This window comes from Oncorhynchus masou, chromosome 11 (assembly GCF_036934945.1).
Source record: "Oncorhynchus masou masou isolate Uvic2021 chromosome 11, UVic_Omas_1.1, whole genome shotgun sequence".
Classification (NCBI taxonomy): domain Eukaryota; kingdom Metazoa; phylum Chordata; class Actinopteri; order Salmoniformes; family Salmonidae; genus Oncorhynchus; species Oncorhynchus masou.
In genome coordinates this window covers 59723893-59740296 of record NC_088222.1, presented here as the reverse complement: position 1 = coordinate 59740296, position 16404 = coordinate 59723893, and the positions used below count along the sequence as shown (strand labels likewise).

Genomic DNA, 16404 nt, shown 5'->3' with positions numbered 1-16404 from the left:
TTGTGCATATCGTCCACAGAAGTCCTTGGATGATCACTTCATCAGTATCAATGTCCAAATGGGAGAAGAAAGAGCAATACATACATAGATGTAGGATCTTAATTTGAGCCAGTTTGCCTCAGCAGGAAAATAATCCTGCAGCAACAGGAAATGTGAATTATTATGTGGATTATAATTAATGGACATTTTTATGGGTTGATACATTTTTCGTAAGGGAAAATCAAGTCTGAAATTTCAATGTGAGAATTACAAACTTCAGAAGCCTTTTTAAACCTCAAATACACTACTTATTTGCATTTCCTGTATTGCAGGAAAGTTATCCTGCAACAGGGTGATCAAATCAAGATCCTATATCTGTACAGTGACACGCGTCCAAGACGGCGAAACACGAGAAATGTTTTTGAGAATGTTTTTGATGTTGTCGGTACGGAGTTGGTGATCGTTAAAAAAGACAATGATACCAATCATAAAAGTAATAGTCATTATGGCTAGAGTTAACAGTAAAACACTTTAAGCTGGATTCCTGTCTGATCAGGTTCCAGTGGGTGAAGCTGTTCAGTTGTAGTGGTGAGAGGGACGTACATTTGGGTCTGGGTGGTGTGGCGATGTGGGCGGATGGTTAGGTTGAGACTGGTGCAGAGGGGGTAGGGCTATAGCCACGTAAGAGACAGGGGCAAATGTATTTTATCTTGAGTCCAGCCCCACATCGCTCTTTCTCTGTATTTCTCTTTCCATCCTTCTCAACCCCCATTATATTCAGAGTTCGAGGTCCTTTGAGATTTGCATGGCGATGTCCCGGAAAACGAGCGGTGCTCCCCAAATTCGTGTATAGCGGACCCCGTTGGAAGTCTTATTGTTGGAGGCACCACCCCCCGTGGAGAGGTGGCACACCTCTGCCTTGAAGGCCACGCAACCGCCAGACGCCCCATGGGTGCAGGAGAGCAGGAAGGGGCCGACGTGGTGGACCTGGCAGCCACCCGCAAAGCCAGCACCACCTCCGCTGGGTCCCGCCGCCCCCGGGGTACCCTCAGATTCCAGCCACATCCGATGGCCCAGGGCTCGGCCGCTTTTTGATGCCCAGGTAAATGGCGACTGGTGACCAGAAAGGGAGAGCGACAGAAAAAAAGAAAGAGAAAGGACAGAGTGTAACAGAAAAAGGAGGAGAGAAGAGTTGTTAGAGGGAAAGGGGTGGGTAAGGAGAAAAGAAAGTGAGAATGGGTGGGTTAATCTAGTAAAGGCCCAATGCAGCTATTCTTATATCAATATCAAATCATTTCTGGGTAACAATTAAGTACCTTACTGCAATATATTTCCATTTTTTTTAGCAAAAACATATTTCTCTATCAATAATTTTGCTAGGAGTGGGGAGGGGGAAACTGAACAATAGCTGTATTGGCAGAGAGGTTTGGAACTCTATTTGTTTTAGGTCTCTTTACCAATTTACCGAATGGTGATGTCACCATTGCAAGCAAAAACTCCAGACGATGCAAGCCTGTTGATTAGAAGGTCCTGTGTATATTGTATTTTCAACCAGCAACTATCAGAAAATAACACTGATTATCGGTTTTTAACAGCACTGGGCCTTTAAATCTAAGAATGAATTTTCAGTTAATGTGAGCAAGTTTACTGTCTGAAACATGACAACAACCTAACACGGTTATGTTGGGGTTATAGATGAGGTGACAAAGGGGTGCCGGATATACTGACCTTGTGACATATACTGACCTTGTGACCGCAGATCGGCAGATTCCCTCAGGTTCATTTGTGACCCTGCGTAGAGAACACACACACACGCACACGCACACACACACACACACACACACGCACAATTAAATGGGGAATCAGAGAGGTGTTTTATGGGAGATGCAGTTCCATGTCCACCAAGTACACAGAGAGAGTCACCATCAATCCAATCCACTTTGAAGCCATTCAAAAAGAAAGGAAAGGAAATCATAGAATGAGGACAAGCAAATGACAACAGCGACAAAAAACTCATCGGTATTCATCGGTTGTACGTTGCGTCACAATATTGTTATATAAGTTCTATATTGAGGGCTGACTCCCGAGTGAACATTCTACTCAATGCATTGTCAATTTCTAAAGGAGGCAAATAATCAGTAGGAAACCCTTTTGTCGTCATTGTGATTAGAGGTCGACCGATTAATTAGAGCCTATTTCAAGTTTTCATAACAATCGGTAATCTGCATTTTTGGACACCGATTATGGCCGATTACATTGCATTGGAGACTCCGTGGCAGGCTTGACTACCTGTTATGTGAGTGCAGCAAGGAGCCAAGGTAAGGTGCTAGCTAGCATTAAACTTATCTTATAAAAAAACAATCAATCTTAACATAATCACTAGTTAACTACACATGGTTGATGATATTACTAGTTTATCTAGCTTGTCCTGCGTTGCATATAATCGATGCGGTGCCTGTTAATTTATCATTGAATCACAGCTTACTTCGCCAAACGGGTGATTTAACAAGTGCATTCACGAAAAAAGCACTGTCGTTGCACCAATGTTTATCTAACCATAATCATCAACCATAAACATCAACGCCTTTCTTAAAATCAATTCACAAGTATATATTTTTAAACCTGTATATTTAGTTAATATTGCCTGCTAACATGACTTTCTTTTAACTAGGGAAATTGTGTCACTTCTCTTGCGTTCAGTGCAACAGAGTCAGCGTATATGCAACAGTTTGGGCTGCCTGGCTCATTGCGAACTGTGTGAAGACCATTTCTTCCCAACAAAGACAGCCAGCTTTGCCAAACGGGGGATGATTTAACAAAAGCGCATTTGCAAAAAAAGCACAATTGTTGCACGAATGTACCTAACCATAAACATCAATGCCTTTCTTAAAATCAATACACAGAAGTATATTTTTTTAAACCTGCATATTTAGTTAAAATAAATTAATGTTAGCAGGCAATATTACCTGGGGAAATTGTGTCACTTGAGTCAGGGTATATGCAACAGTTTGGGCTGCCTGGCTCGTTGCAAACTAATTTGCCAGAATTTTACATACAGTAATTATGACATAGCATGGAAGGTTGTGCAATGTAACAGCAATATTTAGACTTATAGATGCTACACGTTAGATAAAATAGAGAAGGTTCCGTATTTCACTGAAAGAATAAACGTTTTGTTTTCGACATTAATGTTTCCGGATTTGACCATATTAATGACCTAAGGCTTGTATTTCTGTGTGTTATTATATTATAATTAGGTCTATGATTTGATAGAGCAGTCTGACTGAGTGGTGGCAGGCAGCAGCAGGCTCGTAAGCATTCACACAGCACTTTCCTGTGTTTGCCAGCAGCTCTTTGCAACGCTTCAAGCATTGCGCTGTTTATGACTTCAAGCCTATCAACTCCCGAGATTAGGCTGGCAATACTAAAGTACCTATTAGAACATCCAGTAGTCAAAGGTATATGAAATACAAATGGCATAGAGAGAAATAGTCCTATAATAACTACAACCTAAAACTTATTACCTGGGAATATTGAAGACTCATGTTAAAAGGCACCACCAGCTTTCATATGCTCTCATGTTCTGAGCAAGGAACTTAAACATTAGCTTTCTTACATGGCACATATTGCACTTTTACTTTCTTCTCCAACACGTTGTTTTTGCATTATTTAAACCAAATTGAACATGTTTCATTATTTATTTGAGACTAAATAGATTTTATTGATGTATTATATTAAGTTAAAAGTGTTCATTGTTCATTCAGTATTGTTGTAATTGTCATTATTACAAATATACATATAAAAATCAGTCGATTAATCGGTATCGGCTGTATTTGGTCCTCCAATAATCAGTATCGGCGTTGAAAAATCATAGTCGGTCGACCTCTAATTGTGATGTCTTCATATTACCTTTAGATGTAGTATAATGTTAGCTAGCTAGATAAGCGTGAGAGGAGAGCACTGGATTTAAGCTAATGTTAGCATTGCTAGGTATTTTTGACAAACTTTGTTAGCTAATGACAACATTGTCCTCTGTCCAAAGTAAATGTAACAACATCATGGTGATGACAAAGTTGTTTCCTACTTATTATTTGCCTACTAATAATGCCATTATATGTTCATGCCACTACAGTATACTGTAAAGACGAAACAATCATTAGCCTCTGTTCAGAATGACTGGGCACCACTCGACATTCAGGAGCCACTATGGCTGACAGCGTCTTGAGAATGTTGATAACAATGTGGTGACGCGATCAGGTGATGTAGTTGCAACCCATGTATACAGGTCAGAGTATGGAGTGATATTAGTGCAACATACTTTTTATTGGCACAAATATCACTCTGTATCAGAGCGCCCTGTCTTGCACAACAGAGTCAAATAATAACACTGTATCAATATAGGAAATGAATAAACAATCCCAAGCGTCTCATATTGTGTTTGTTCATTGAGAACAGTAAACTGTACTGATGTGATTACATTCCATGTCTTTTAAGGTGAGGTGGGAGAATCCACAGCAGTGTAAATGTTGTTGCATTCTGTGACACTAACTGTCCATCACTATCAATTTCACCTGGGGTTGCAAAGATACCGGATATTTACCAAAGTTACCGGAATCTTATGTACTTTTTGTAATTAAAAGGTCATCTGTGGCAATCTATGGTAATTAGGATTAGTTTTTTTCATATATAGTATTAATTTTTTGTTGTTGATCTGTGTCCACATTGTCCATGAGTTTCTAATGGATAGACCATATGGTTCAAGAAAAAAGCATATAATTAACAATTGCATTATTTTCAATTAACTCTGCAACTCTTACAACTATTGACTTTTTTCACAACTGCCACCATTTAAATATATATTTAATGCTGAAACCCTCATATTAAACACCAATGGTATTCACTAAGTTGATGGTTTATATTTAGGATGATTTTTTACAGTTTTGTCATTCTAATTTTAAAAATAATATATATATATATTCTACATTTTACATGCAGTGAGGTAGTGGTAAAATAAAAACAATTGGTGGGTAAACTGATTGCCGGTCGCGGTTCAAAAAATACAGTGGTTAAACTGTATAGGAACAAAAACATTTACTTACATTTACCACTACACCACTGTTTACCTGTGATAAGGCCACATAGGTCCAGAGGTAATTAGAGATACCTGTGATAAGGCCACATAGGTCCAGAGGTAATTAGACCTGTGATAAGGCCACATAGGTCCAGAGGTAATTAGACCTGTGATAAGGCCACATAGGTCCAGAGGTAATTAGAGATACCTGTGATAAGGCCACATAGGTCCAGAGGTAATTAGAGATACCTGTGATAAGGCCACATAGGTCCAGAGGTAATTAGACCTGTGATAAGGCCACATAGGTCCAGAGGTAATTAGAGATACCTGTGATAAGGCCACATAGGTCCAGAGGTAATTAGAGATACCTGTGATAAGGCCACATAGTTCCAGAGGTAATTAGAGATACCTGTGATAAGGCCACATAGGTCCAGAGGTAATTAGAGATACCTGTGATAAGGCCACATAGGTCCAGAGGTAATTAGAGATACCTGTGATAAGGCCACATAGGTCCAGAGGTAATTAGACCTGTGATAAGGCCACATAGGTCCAGAGGTAATTAGACCTGTGATAAGGCCACATAGGTCCAGAGGTAATTAGACCTGTGATAAGGCCACATAGGTCCAGAGGTAATTAGAGATACCTGTGATAAGGCCACATAGGTCCAGAGGTAATTAGACCTGTGATAAGGCCACATAGGTCCAGAGGTAATTAGACCTGTGATAAGGCCACATAGGTCCAGAGGTAATTAGACCTGTGATAAGGCCACATAGGTCCAGAGGTAATTAGAGATACCTGTGATAAGGCCACATAGGTCCAGAGGTAATTAGAGATACCTGTGATAAGGCCACATAGGTCCAGAGGTAATTAGACCTGTGATAAGGCCACATAGGTCCAGAGGTAATTAGAGATACCTGTGATAAGGCCACATAGGTCCAGAGGTAATTAGAGATACCTGTGATAAGGCCACATAGGTCCAGAGGTAATTAGAGATACCTGTGATAAGGCCACATAGGTCCAGAGGTAATTAGAGATACCTGTGATAAGGCCACATAGGTCCAGAGGTAATTAGACCTGTGATAAGGCCACATAGGTCCAGAGGTAATTAGACCTGTGATAAGGCCACATAGGTCCAGAGGTAATTAGACCTGTGATAAGGCCACATAGGTCCAGAGGTAATTAGAGATACCTGTGATAAGGCCACATAGGTCCAGAGGTAATTAGAGATACCTGTGATAAGGCCACATAGGTCCAGAGGTAATTAGAGATACCTGTGATAAGGCCACATAGGTCCAGAGGTAATTAGAGATACCTGTGATAAGGCCACATAGGTCCAGAGGTAATTAGACCTGTGATAAGGCCACATAGGTCCAGAGGTAATTAGACCTGTGATAAGGCCACATAGGTCCAGAGGTAATTAGACCTGTGATAAGGCCACATAGGTCCAGAGGTAATTAGAGATACCTGTGATAAGGCCACATAGGTCCAGAGGTAATTAGAGATACCTGTGATAAGGCCACATAGGTCCAGAGGTAATTAGAGATACCTGTGATAAGGCCACATAGGTCCAGAGGTAATTAGACCTGTGATAAGGCCACATAGTTCCAGAGGTAATTAGACCTGTGATAAGGCCACATAGGTCCAGAGGTAATTAGAGATACCTGTGATAAGGCCACATAGGTCCAGAGGTAATTAGACCTGTGATAAGGCCACATAGGTCCAGAGGTAATTAGACCTGTGATAAGGCCACATAGGTCCAAAGGTAATTAGAGATACCTGTGATAAGGCCACATAGGTCCAGAGGTAATTAGACCTGTGATAAGGCCACATAGGTCCAGAGGTAATTAGAGATACCTGTGATAAGGCCACATAGGTCCAGAGGTAATTAGAGATACCTGTGATAAGGCCACATAGGTCCAGAGGTAATTAGACCTGTGATAAGGCCACATAGGTCCAGAGGTAATTAGACCTGTGATAAGGCCACATAGGTCCAGAGGTAATTAGACCTGTGATAAGGCCACATAGGTCCAAAGGTAATTAGAGATACCTGTGATAAGGCCACATAGGTCCAGAGGTAATTAGACCTGTGATAAGGCCACATAGGTCCAGAGGTAATTAGACCTGTGATAAGGCCACATAGGTCCAGAGGTAATTAGAGATACCTGTGATAAGGCCACATAGGTCCAGAGGTAATTAGAGATACCTGTGATAAGGCCACATAGGTCCAGAGGTAATTAGACCTGTGATAAGGCCACATAGGTCCAGAGGTAATTAGAGATACCTGTGATAATCTGAAGTATCAAAAACGTCACTACAGTGTCAGGATTTGGCCAGGGTTGTTCCGGGTTTTGGTCACTAGATGCCCCCATTGTGCTTTTTGACCTTATGTTTTTTCCCTTGTTCCCCATTATTATTTGCACCTGTGCCTCGTTTACCCTGATTGTATTCAAACCCTTAGTTTCCCTCAGTTCTGTGCTCTGTGTTTGTATGTTAGCACCCAGCCCTAGTGTTCTGTGTATTCTTGTCGATTCCGGTGGATGCTCTTGTGGAATTCTGTTTTTGTTTTTGAGTATCTCTTGAGGCTTTTTTGTGCTATTCCTACCACCTTTTGGATTTGCCATTTTTTGTATTTAAGGACTTCTCCTTTTTACTTTATTAAATACACCGTCTTAAGTACTGCTGTGTCTGCCTCATCTTCTGGGTTCTGCTGACTATTCGTGGCTCAGTTGGTTAAGTGACTGTTTCTCACTCCGGAGACCCAGGTTCGTAACCGGGACCTGACATACAGTAGATAGTCATCTGATAAAATGCGCACAAAAAATTGGATAGTTTACAGGTAAACTTTGAACGTTTCCGGTAATATACCCTCAATTTGCAACCCTAATTCCACCACACAACACAGATAATCCTCATGCCTGGGAATCAAATGTCATTCAAAATAAAAAATAAAACAACGTAGATGGAGTCACAAGAAGACCTTATCCACTGGAACAAATACATATTTTAACAGAAGCCCAATGTATTATAAAGGCTACATTATACTTTCATAACAATGACATAACAGATGGGTGTCAGCTTATGACAAATGCCTTTACACTGTCAAAATGACACAGACTATGTTTACTGTAGATTAGCCAATCGTCTAGCAAAACTGCCATAGTAAATTCATGGTTTGTGTCGTGACAGTTTAAAGTCAGTTGCAGCAAGTCAAAACGGTTTATGACACGTCATTGTAATGACAGTGTTATGTAGCCCTTATGACGCAGCATTCAAGTAAAGTGTTACCCCCAAGACAATAGATGACAACCCTGCCAAAGGAATTAACCAAAAAGCAGAGAGCTGCAGAACAAAGACAAGTGGGAAGACAGGCAGGCAGGCATACAGGTAAGTACTAGGCAAATTAGACAGGTTGGTAAGACATAGACAAACAGGTAGGCATGCAGACAGACAAAAATAAATGTAACAGACAGGCAGACAGATAGGTAAGTAAACAGGCACCCAGTCAGACAGGCGCGCGCACACACACATACATAAACACACACACACATCCAATAGGTTAGGCAGGCAGACAAGCAGGCAGACAGAAGCTAGTATCATGGGAACTTACTAACTGTTTTTGATCCCTGGGGAAGGGTACAACCCGAGACTGATTTGTTTGAGCCCTGGCGCTTAGAGGGGTCAAGATTGACCCTGATGTACAGAAAGGAAGAGGAAGAGCAAGAGAGAGAAATAGAAAAAATAAAGGGGAGAGGAGGAGGGGGAGAAAGAGAAAATCATTGAATCATGGCCAAGCGAGTGGTGGATAACAGGGCAGCTGTAGTTGATTGGCATGGAGGAAGCACATGCTTCCTTACATTATATATACGGTACCAGTCGAAAGTTCAGACATACCTACTCATTCAAGAGTTTCTCTATTTTTACTATTTTCTACATTGTACAATAATAGTGAAGACGTCAACACCATGAAATAACACATTTGGAGTCATGTAGTACCCCAAAAAAGTGTTAAACAAATCAGAATATATTTTATATTTGAGATTCTTCAAAGTAGCCACCCTTTGCCTTGATGACAGCTTTGTACACTCTTGGCATTCTCTCAACCAGCTTCATTAGGTAATCACTTGGAATGCATTTCAATTAACAGGTGTGACTTGTTAAAAGTTAATTTTTGGAATTTCTTTCCTTCTTAATGAGTTTGAGCCAATCACTTGTGTTTTGACAAGGTAAGAGTGGTATACATAAGATAGCCCTATCTGGTAAAAGACCAAGTCCATATTATGGCAAGAATAGCTCAAATAAGCAAAGTGAAATGACAGTCCATCATTACTTTTAAACATGCTTGTCAGTCAATGCGGAAAGTTTCTTCAAGTGCAGTCGCAAAAACCATCAAGCGCTATGATGAAACTGGCTCTGATGAAGACCGCCACAGGAAAGGAAAACCCAGAGTTACCTCTGCTATAAAGTATAACTTCATTAGAGTTACCAGCCTCAGAAATTGCAGCCCAAATAAATGCTTCACGGAGTTCAAGTAACAGACACATCTCAACATCAACTGTTCAGAGGAGACTGCGTGAATTAGGCCTTCATGGTCGAATTGCTGCATAGAAAGCACTACTAAAGGACACCAGTAATAAGAAGAGACTTGCTTGGGCCAAGAAACATGAGCAATGGACATTAGACCGGTGGAAATCTGTCCTTTGGACTGATGAGTCCAAATTTGAGATTTTTGGTTCCAACCACTGTCTTTGTGAGACGCAGAGTAGGTGAACGGATGATCTCAGCATGTGTGGTTCCCACCGTGAAGTATGGAGGAGGAGGTGTGGGGGTGCTTTGCTGGTGACACTGTCTGTGATTTATTTAGATTGCAAGGCACACTTAACCAGCATGGCTACCATAGTATTCTGCAGCGATACGCCATCCCATCTGGTTTACACTTTGTGGGAATATCATTTGTTTTTCAACAGGACAATGACCCAACACACCTCCAGGCTGTGTAAGGGCTATTTGACCAAGAAGGAGAGGGATGGATTGTTGCATTAGATGACCTAGCCTCCACAATCATCCAACCTCAACCCAATTGAGATGATTTGGGATGAGTTGGGCCAAAGGGTGAAGGATAAGCAGCCAACAAGTGCTCAGCATATGTGGGAACTCCTTCAAGACTGTTGGAAAAGCATTCTAGGCAAAGCTGGTTGAGAAAATGCCAAGAGTGTGCAAAGCTGTCTTCAAGGCAAATGATGGCTACTTTGAAGAATCTCAAATATTGTCACGAATATTACCGAAGGTGACTCCCCTTCTTGTTCGGGTGGCGCTCGGCCGTCGTCGTCGCCGGTCTACTAGCTATCACGATCCGTTGTTCTGTGTTCCTTTGGTTTTGTCTGATTGGTATCACCTGTTTCTTGTTTGGTTGTTAGGGTGGGGTTATATATAGTTTGTTCAGCCCGCTTCTGTTTCGTGCAGGCTTGTTCGTCTGTTCTGTGTTTGAGTGTATTTTGTTTGTATTTTGGGTTTCACGCTGTCCGTTATAATTTCTGATCATTTGTTTTCCTACTTTTGTTCATGTTATTTTTCCTGGACATTAAAGTGTGTTTTTTCCCACATCTTTTGCTCTCTGCACCTGACTCCACACCTCCTCACTCATCTTTCGTAACAAATATAAAAAACACTTTTTGGTAACTACATGATTCCATATCTGTAATTTCATAGTGTTGATGTCTTCACTATTATTTTACAATGTAGATAATAGTAAAAATAAAGAAAAAACCTTGAATGAGTAGGTGTGTCCAAACTTTTGACTGGTACTGTATGTGATTATATACACTGCTCAAAAAATAAAGGGAACACTTAAACAACACAATGTAACTACAAGTCAATCACACTTCTGTGAAATCAAACTGTCCACTTAGGAAGCAACACTGATTGACAATAAATTTCACATGCTATTGTGCAAATGGAATAGACAACAGGTGGAAATTATAGGCAATTAGCAAGACACCCCCGATAAAGGAGTGGTTCTGCAGGTGGTGACCACAGACCACTTCTCAGTTCCTATGCTGCCTGGCTGATGTTTTGGTCACTTTTGAATGCTGGCGAAGCTTTCACTCTAGTGGTAGCATGAGACGGAGTCTACAACCCACACAAGTGGCTCAGGTAGTGCAGCTCATCCAGGATGGCACATCAATGCGAGCTGTGGCAAGAAGGTTTGCTGTGTCTGTCAGCATAGTGTCCAGAGCATGGAGGCGCTACCAGGAGACAGGCCAGTACATCAGGAGACGTGGAGGAGGCCATAGGAGGGAAACAACCCAGCAGCAGGACCGCTACCTCCGCATTTGTGCAAGGAGGAGCAGGAGGAGCACTGCCAGAGCCCTGCAAAATGACCTCCAGCAGGCCACAAATGTGCATGTGTCTGCTCAAACGAAACAGACTCCATGAGGGTGGTATGAGGGCCCGACGTCCACAGGTGGGGGTTGTGCTTACAGCCCAACACCGTGCAGGACGTTTGACATTTGGTGGCATTTCTTTGGGGGGCCGCACAGGAGGCCCTCCATGTTTATCATCATTAGTCATTTAGGTCAACATTGGATCATTCAGAGATCCTCACTGAACTTCTGGAGAGAGTTTGCTGCACTGAAAGTAAAGGGGCTGAATAATTTTGCATGCCCAATCTTTCAGTTTTTGATTTGTTAAAAAAGTTTGAAATGAAATATCCAATAAATGTCGTTCCACTTCATGATTGTGTCCCACTTGTTGTTGATTCTTCACAAAAAAATACAGTTTTATATCTTTATGTTTGAAGCCTGAAAAGTGGCAAAAGGTCACATAGTTCACGGGGGCCGAATACTTTCGCAAGGCACTGTACCGAGATGAGATCCTCAGATCCCTTGTGAGACCATATGCTGGTGCGGTTGGCCCTGGGTTCCTCCTAATGCAAGACAATGCTAGACCTCATGTGACTGGAGTGTGTCAGCAGTTCCTGCAAGAGGAAGTCATTGATGCTATGGACTGGCCCGCCCGTTCCCCAGACCTGAATCCAATTGAGCACATCTGGGACATCATGTCTCGCTCCATCCACCAACGCCACGTTGCACCACAGACTGTCCAGGAGTTGGCGGATGCTTTAGTCCAGGTCTGGGAGGAGATCCCTCAGGAGACCATCCGCCACCTCATCAGGAGCATGCCCAGGCATTGTAGGGAGGTCATACAGGCACGTGGAGGCCACACACACTACTGAGCCTCATTTTGACTTGTTTTAAGGACATTACATCAAAGTTGGATCAGCCTGTAGTGTGGTTTTCCACTTTAATTTTGAGTGTGACTCCAAATTCAGACCTCCATGGGTTGATAAATTTGATTTCCATTGATCATTTTTGTGTGATTTTGTTGTCAGCACATTCAACTATGCAAAGAAAAAAAATATTTAATAAGAATATTTCATTCATTCAGATCTAGGATGTGTTATTTTAGTGCTCCCTTTATGTTTTTGAGCAGTGTATAATATCTGAGGCCAGGGAGAGCTGGGTAAGTCCAAGGAAAGAGGTTGTTCTTGGTCAAGCAAGCCAAGGTAAAAACGTATTTAGTTACCAATGTCAGGACCCAAGGCTGTGACCTGTAACGTTTTGCAATGGAGAATGAATATCTGTGATCTTCTTGGAACAACTTCAGGTAGTTGGCCTACCTCCCCTGTTTCCCATTCTAAACATGACCCTGGTCCAAGAATACCTGCTTGTGAGTTTTGAGGTCGGTGTTACAGAGGTGACTTTTACAGAGATGACTGTTACGGAGCTGACTGTTACGGAGGTGACTGTAATGGAGGTGACTGTTACAGAGGTGACTGTTACGGAGGTGACTGTTACGGAGGTGACTGTTACGGAGCTGACTGTTACGGAGGTGACTGTTACGGAGCTGACTGTTACGGAGGTGACTGTTACGGAGGTGACTGTCACGGAGGTGACTGTTACGGAGCTGACTGTTACGGAGGTGACTGTTACGGAGGTGACTGTTACGGAGCTGACTGTTACGGAGGTGACTGTTACGGAGCTGACTGTTACGGAGGTGACTGTAATGGAGGTGACTGTTACGGAGGTGACTGTTACGGAGGTGACTGTTACGGAGCTGACTGTTACGGAGGTGACTGTTACGGAGCTGACTGTTACGGAGGTGACTGTTACGGAGCTGACTGTTACGGAGGTGACTGTAACGGAGGTGACTGTTACGGAGCTGACTGTTACGGAGGTGACTGTTACGGAGCTGACTGTTACGGAGGTGACTGTTACGGAGCTGACTGTTACGGAGGTGACTGTTACGGAGCTGACTGTTACGGAGGTGACTGTTACGGAGCTGACTGTTACGGAGCTGACTGTTACGGAGCTGACTGTTACGGAGGTGACTGTTACGGAGCTGACTGTTACGGAGCTGACTGTTACGGAGCTGACTGTTACGGAGCTGACTGTTACGGAGCTGACTGTTACGGAGGTGACTGTTACGGAGCTGACTGTTACGGAGGTGACTGTTACGGAGCTGACTGTTACGGAGGTGACTGTTACGGAGCGGACTGTTACGGAGCTGACTGTTACGGAGCTGACTGTTACGGAGCTGACTGTTACGGAGGTGACTGTTACGGAGGTGACTGTTACGGAGCTGACTGTTACGGAGGTGACTGTTACGGAGCTGACTGTTACGGAGCTGACTGTTACGGAGGTGACTGTTACGGAGCTGACTGTTACGGAGCTGACTGTTACGGAGCTGACTGTTACGGAGCTGACTGTTACGGAGCTGACTGTTACGGAGGTGACTGTTACGGAGGTGACTGTTACGGAGCTGACTGTTACGGAGGTGACTGTTACGGAGGTGACTGTTACGGAGGTGACTGTTACGGAGCTGACTGTTACGGAGGTGACTGTTACGGAGGTGACTGTTACGGAGGTGACTGTTACGGAGGTGACTGTTACGGAGCTGACTGTTACGGAGGTGACTGTTACGGAGGTGACTGTTACGGAGCTGACTGTTACGGAGCTGACTGTAACGGAGCTGACTGTTACGGAGGTGACTGTTACGGAGGTGACTGTTACGGAGGTGACTGTTACGGAGCTGACTGTTACAGAGGTGACTGTTACGGAGGTGACTGTTACGGAGGTGACTGTTAAGGAGCTGACTGTTACGGAGCTGACTGTTACAGAGGTGACTGTTACGGAGGTGACTGTTACGGAGGTGACTGTCACGGAGGTGACTGTTACGGGGCTGACTGTTACGGAGCTGACTGTTACGGAGGTGACTGTTACGGAGCTGACTGTTACGGAGGTGACTGTTACGGAGGTGACTGTTACGGAGGTGACTGTTACGGAGGTGACTGTTACGGAGGTGACTGTTACAGAGGTGACTGTTACAGAGGTGACTGTTACGGAGCTGACTGTTACGGAGGTGACTGTTACGGAGGTGACTGTTACGGAGGTGACTGTTACGGAGCTGACTGTTACGGAGGTGACTGTTACGGAGGTGACTGTTACGGAGCTGACTGTTACGGCGGTGACTGTTACGGAGGTGACTGTTACGGAGGTGACTGTTACGGAGGTGACTGTTACGGAGGTGACTGTTACGGAGGTGACTGTAACGGAGGTGACTGTTACGGAGCTGACTGTTACGGAGCTGACTGTTACGGAGGTGACTTACGGAGCTGACTGTTACGGAGGTGACTGTAACGGAGGTGACTGTTACGGAGGTGACTGTTACGGAGCTGACTGTTACGGAGCTGACTGTTACGGAGGTGACTGTTACGGAGCTGACTGTTACGGAGGTGACTGTTACGGAGCTGACTGTTACAGAGCTGACTGTTACGGAGCTGACTGTTACGGAGGTGACTGTTACGGAGCTGACTGTTACAGAGCTGACTGTTACGGAGGTGACTGTTACGGAGCTGACTGTTACGGAGCTGACTGTAACGGAGCTGACTGTTACGGAGGTGACTGTTACGGAGGTGACTGTAACGGAGGTGACTGTTACGGAGCTGACTGTTACGGAGCTGACTGTTACGGAGGTGACTTACGGAGCTGACTGTTACGGAGGTGACTGTAACGGAGGTGACTGTTACGGAGGTGACTGTTACGGAGCTGACTGTTACGGAGCTGACTGTTACGGAGGTGACTGTTACGGAGCTGACTGTTACGGAGGTGACTGTTACGGAGCTGACTGTTACAGAGCTGACTGTTACGGAGCTGACTGTTACGGAGGTGACTGTTACGGAGCTGACTGTTACAGAGGTGACTGTTACGGAGGTGACTGTTACGGAGCTGACTGTTACGGAGCTGACTGTAACGGAGCTGACTGTTACGGAGGTGACTGTTACGGAGGTGACTGTTACGGAGATGACTGTTACGGAGGTGACTGTTACGGAGGTGACTGTTACGGAGCTGACTGTTACGGAGCTGACTGTTACGGAGGTGACTTACGGAGCTGACTGTTACGGAGGTGACTGTCACGGAGGTGACTGTTACGGAGCTGACTGTTACGGCGGTGACTGTTACGGAGCTGACTGTTACGGAGGTGACTGTAACGGAGGTGACTGTTACGGAGGTGACTGTAACGGAGGTGACTGTAACGGAGGTGACTGTTACGGAGGTGACTGTTACGGAGCTGACTGTTACGGAGCTGACTGTTACGGAGGTGACTGTTACGGAGCTGACTGTTACGGAGCTGACTGTTACGGAGCTGACTGTTACGGAGGTGACTGTTACGAGGTGACTGTTACGAGGTGACTGTTACGGAGGTGACTGTTACGGAGCTGACTGTTACGGAGGTGACTGTTACGGAGGTGACTGTAACGGAGGTGACTGTTACGGAGGTGACTGTTACGGAGCTGACTGTTACGGAGGTGACTGTAACGGAGGTGACTGTAACGGAGGTGACTGTTACGGAGGTGACTGTTACGGAGCTGACTGTTACGGAGGTGACTGTTACGGAGCTGACTGTTACGGAGCTGACTGTCACGGAGCTGACTGTTACGGAGCTGACTGTTACGGAGCTGACTGTTACGGAGGTGACTGTTACGGAGCTGACTGTTACGGAGCTGACTGTTACGGAGGTGACTGTTACGGAGGTGACTGTTACGGAGGTGACTGTTACGGAGGTGACTGTTACGGAGGTGACTGTAACGGAGGTGACTGTTACGGAGCTGACTGTTACGGAGCTGACTGTTAAGGAGCTGACTGTTACGGAGCTGACTGTTACGGAGGTGACTGTTACGGAGGTGACTGTTACGGAGGTGACTGTTACGGAGCTGACTGTTACGGAGCTGACTGTTACGGAGGTGACTGTTACGGAGGTGACTGTTACGGAGGTGACTGTTACGGAGGTGACTGTCA

The 16404-nt window shown here is 44.2% G+C and overlaps 1 protein-coding gene across 1 annotated transcript in view; it reads right to left on the bottom strand.

The window, feature by feature from the left end:
* Window positions 1–937: 937 nt before the first annotated feature.
* The window catches only part of LOC135548909 (MAP/microtubule affinity-regulating kinase 4-like), a 63600-nt gene continuing 48133 nt past the window's right edge, over window positions 938–16404 (bottom strand). The window contains exons 16-18 of the mRNA XM_064978983.1: window positions 8658–8740; window positions 1726–1770; window positions 938–1092 (exon numbers count right to left, since the gene is read on the bottom strand). Coding sequence (XP_064835055.1) covers window positions 1028–1092; window positions 1726–1770; window positions 8658–8740 — 193 coding nt within the window. The 3' untranslated portion in view covers window positions 938–1027. The remainder of the gene's footprint in view (window positions 1093–1725; window positions 1771–8657; window positions 8741–16404) is intronic.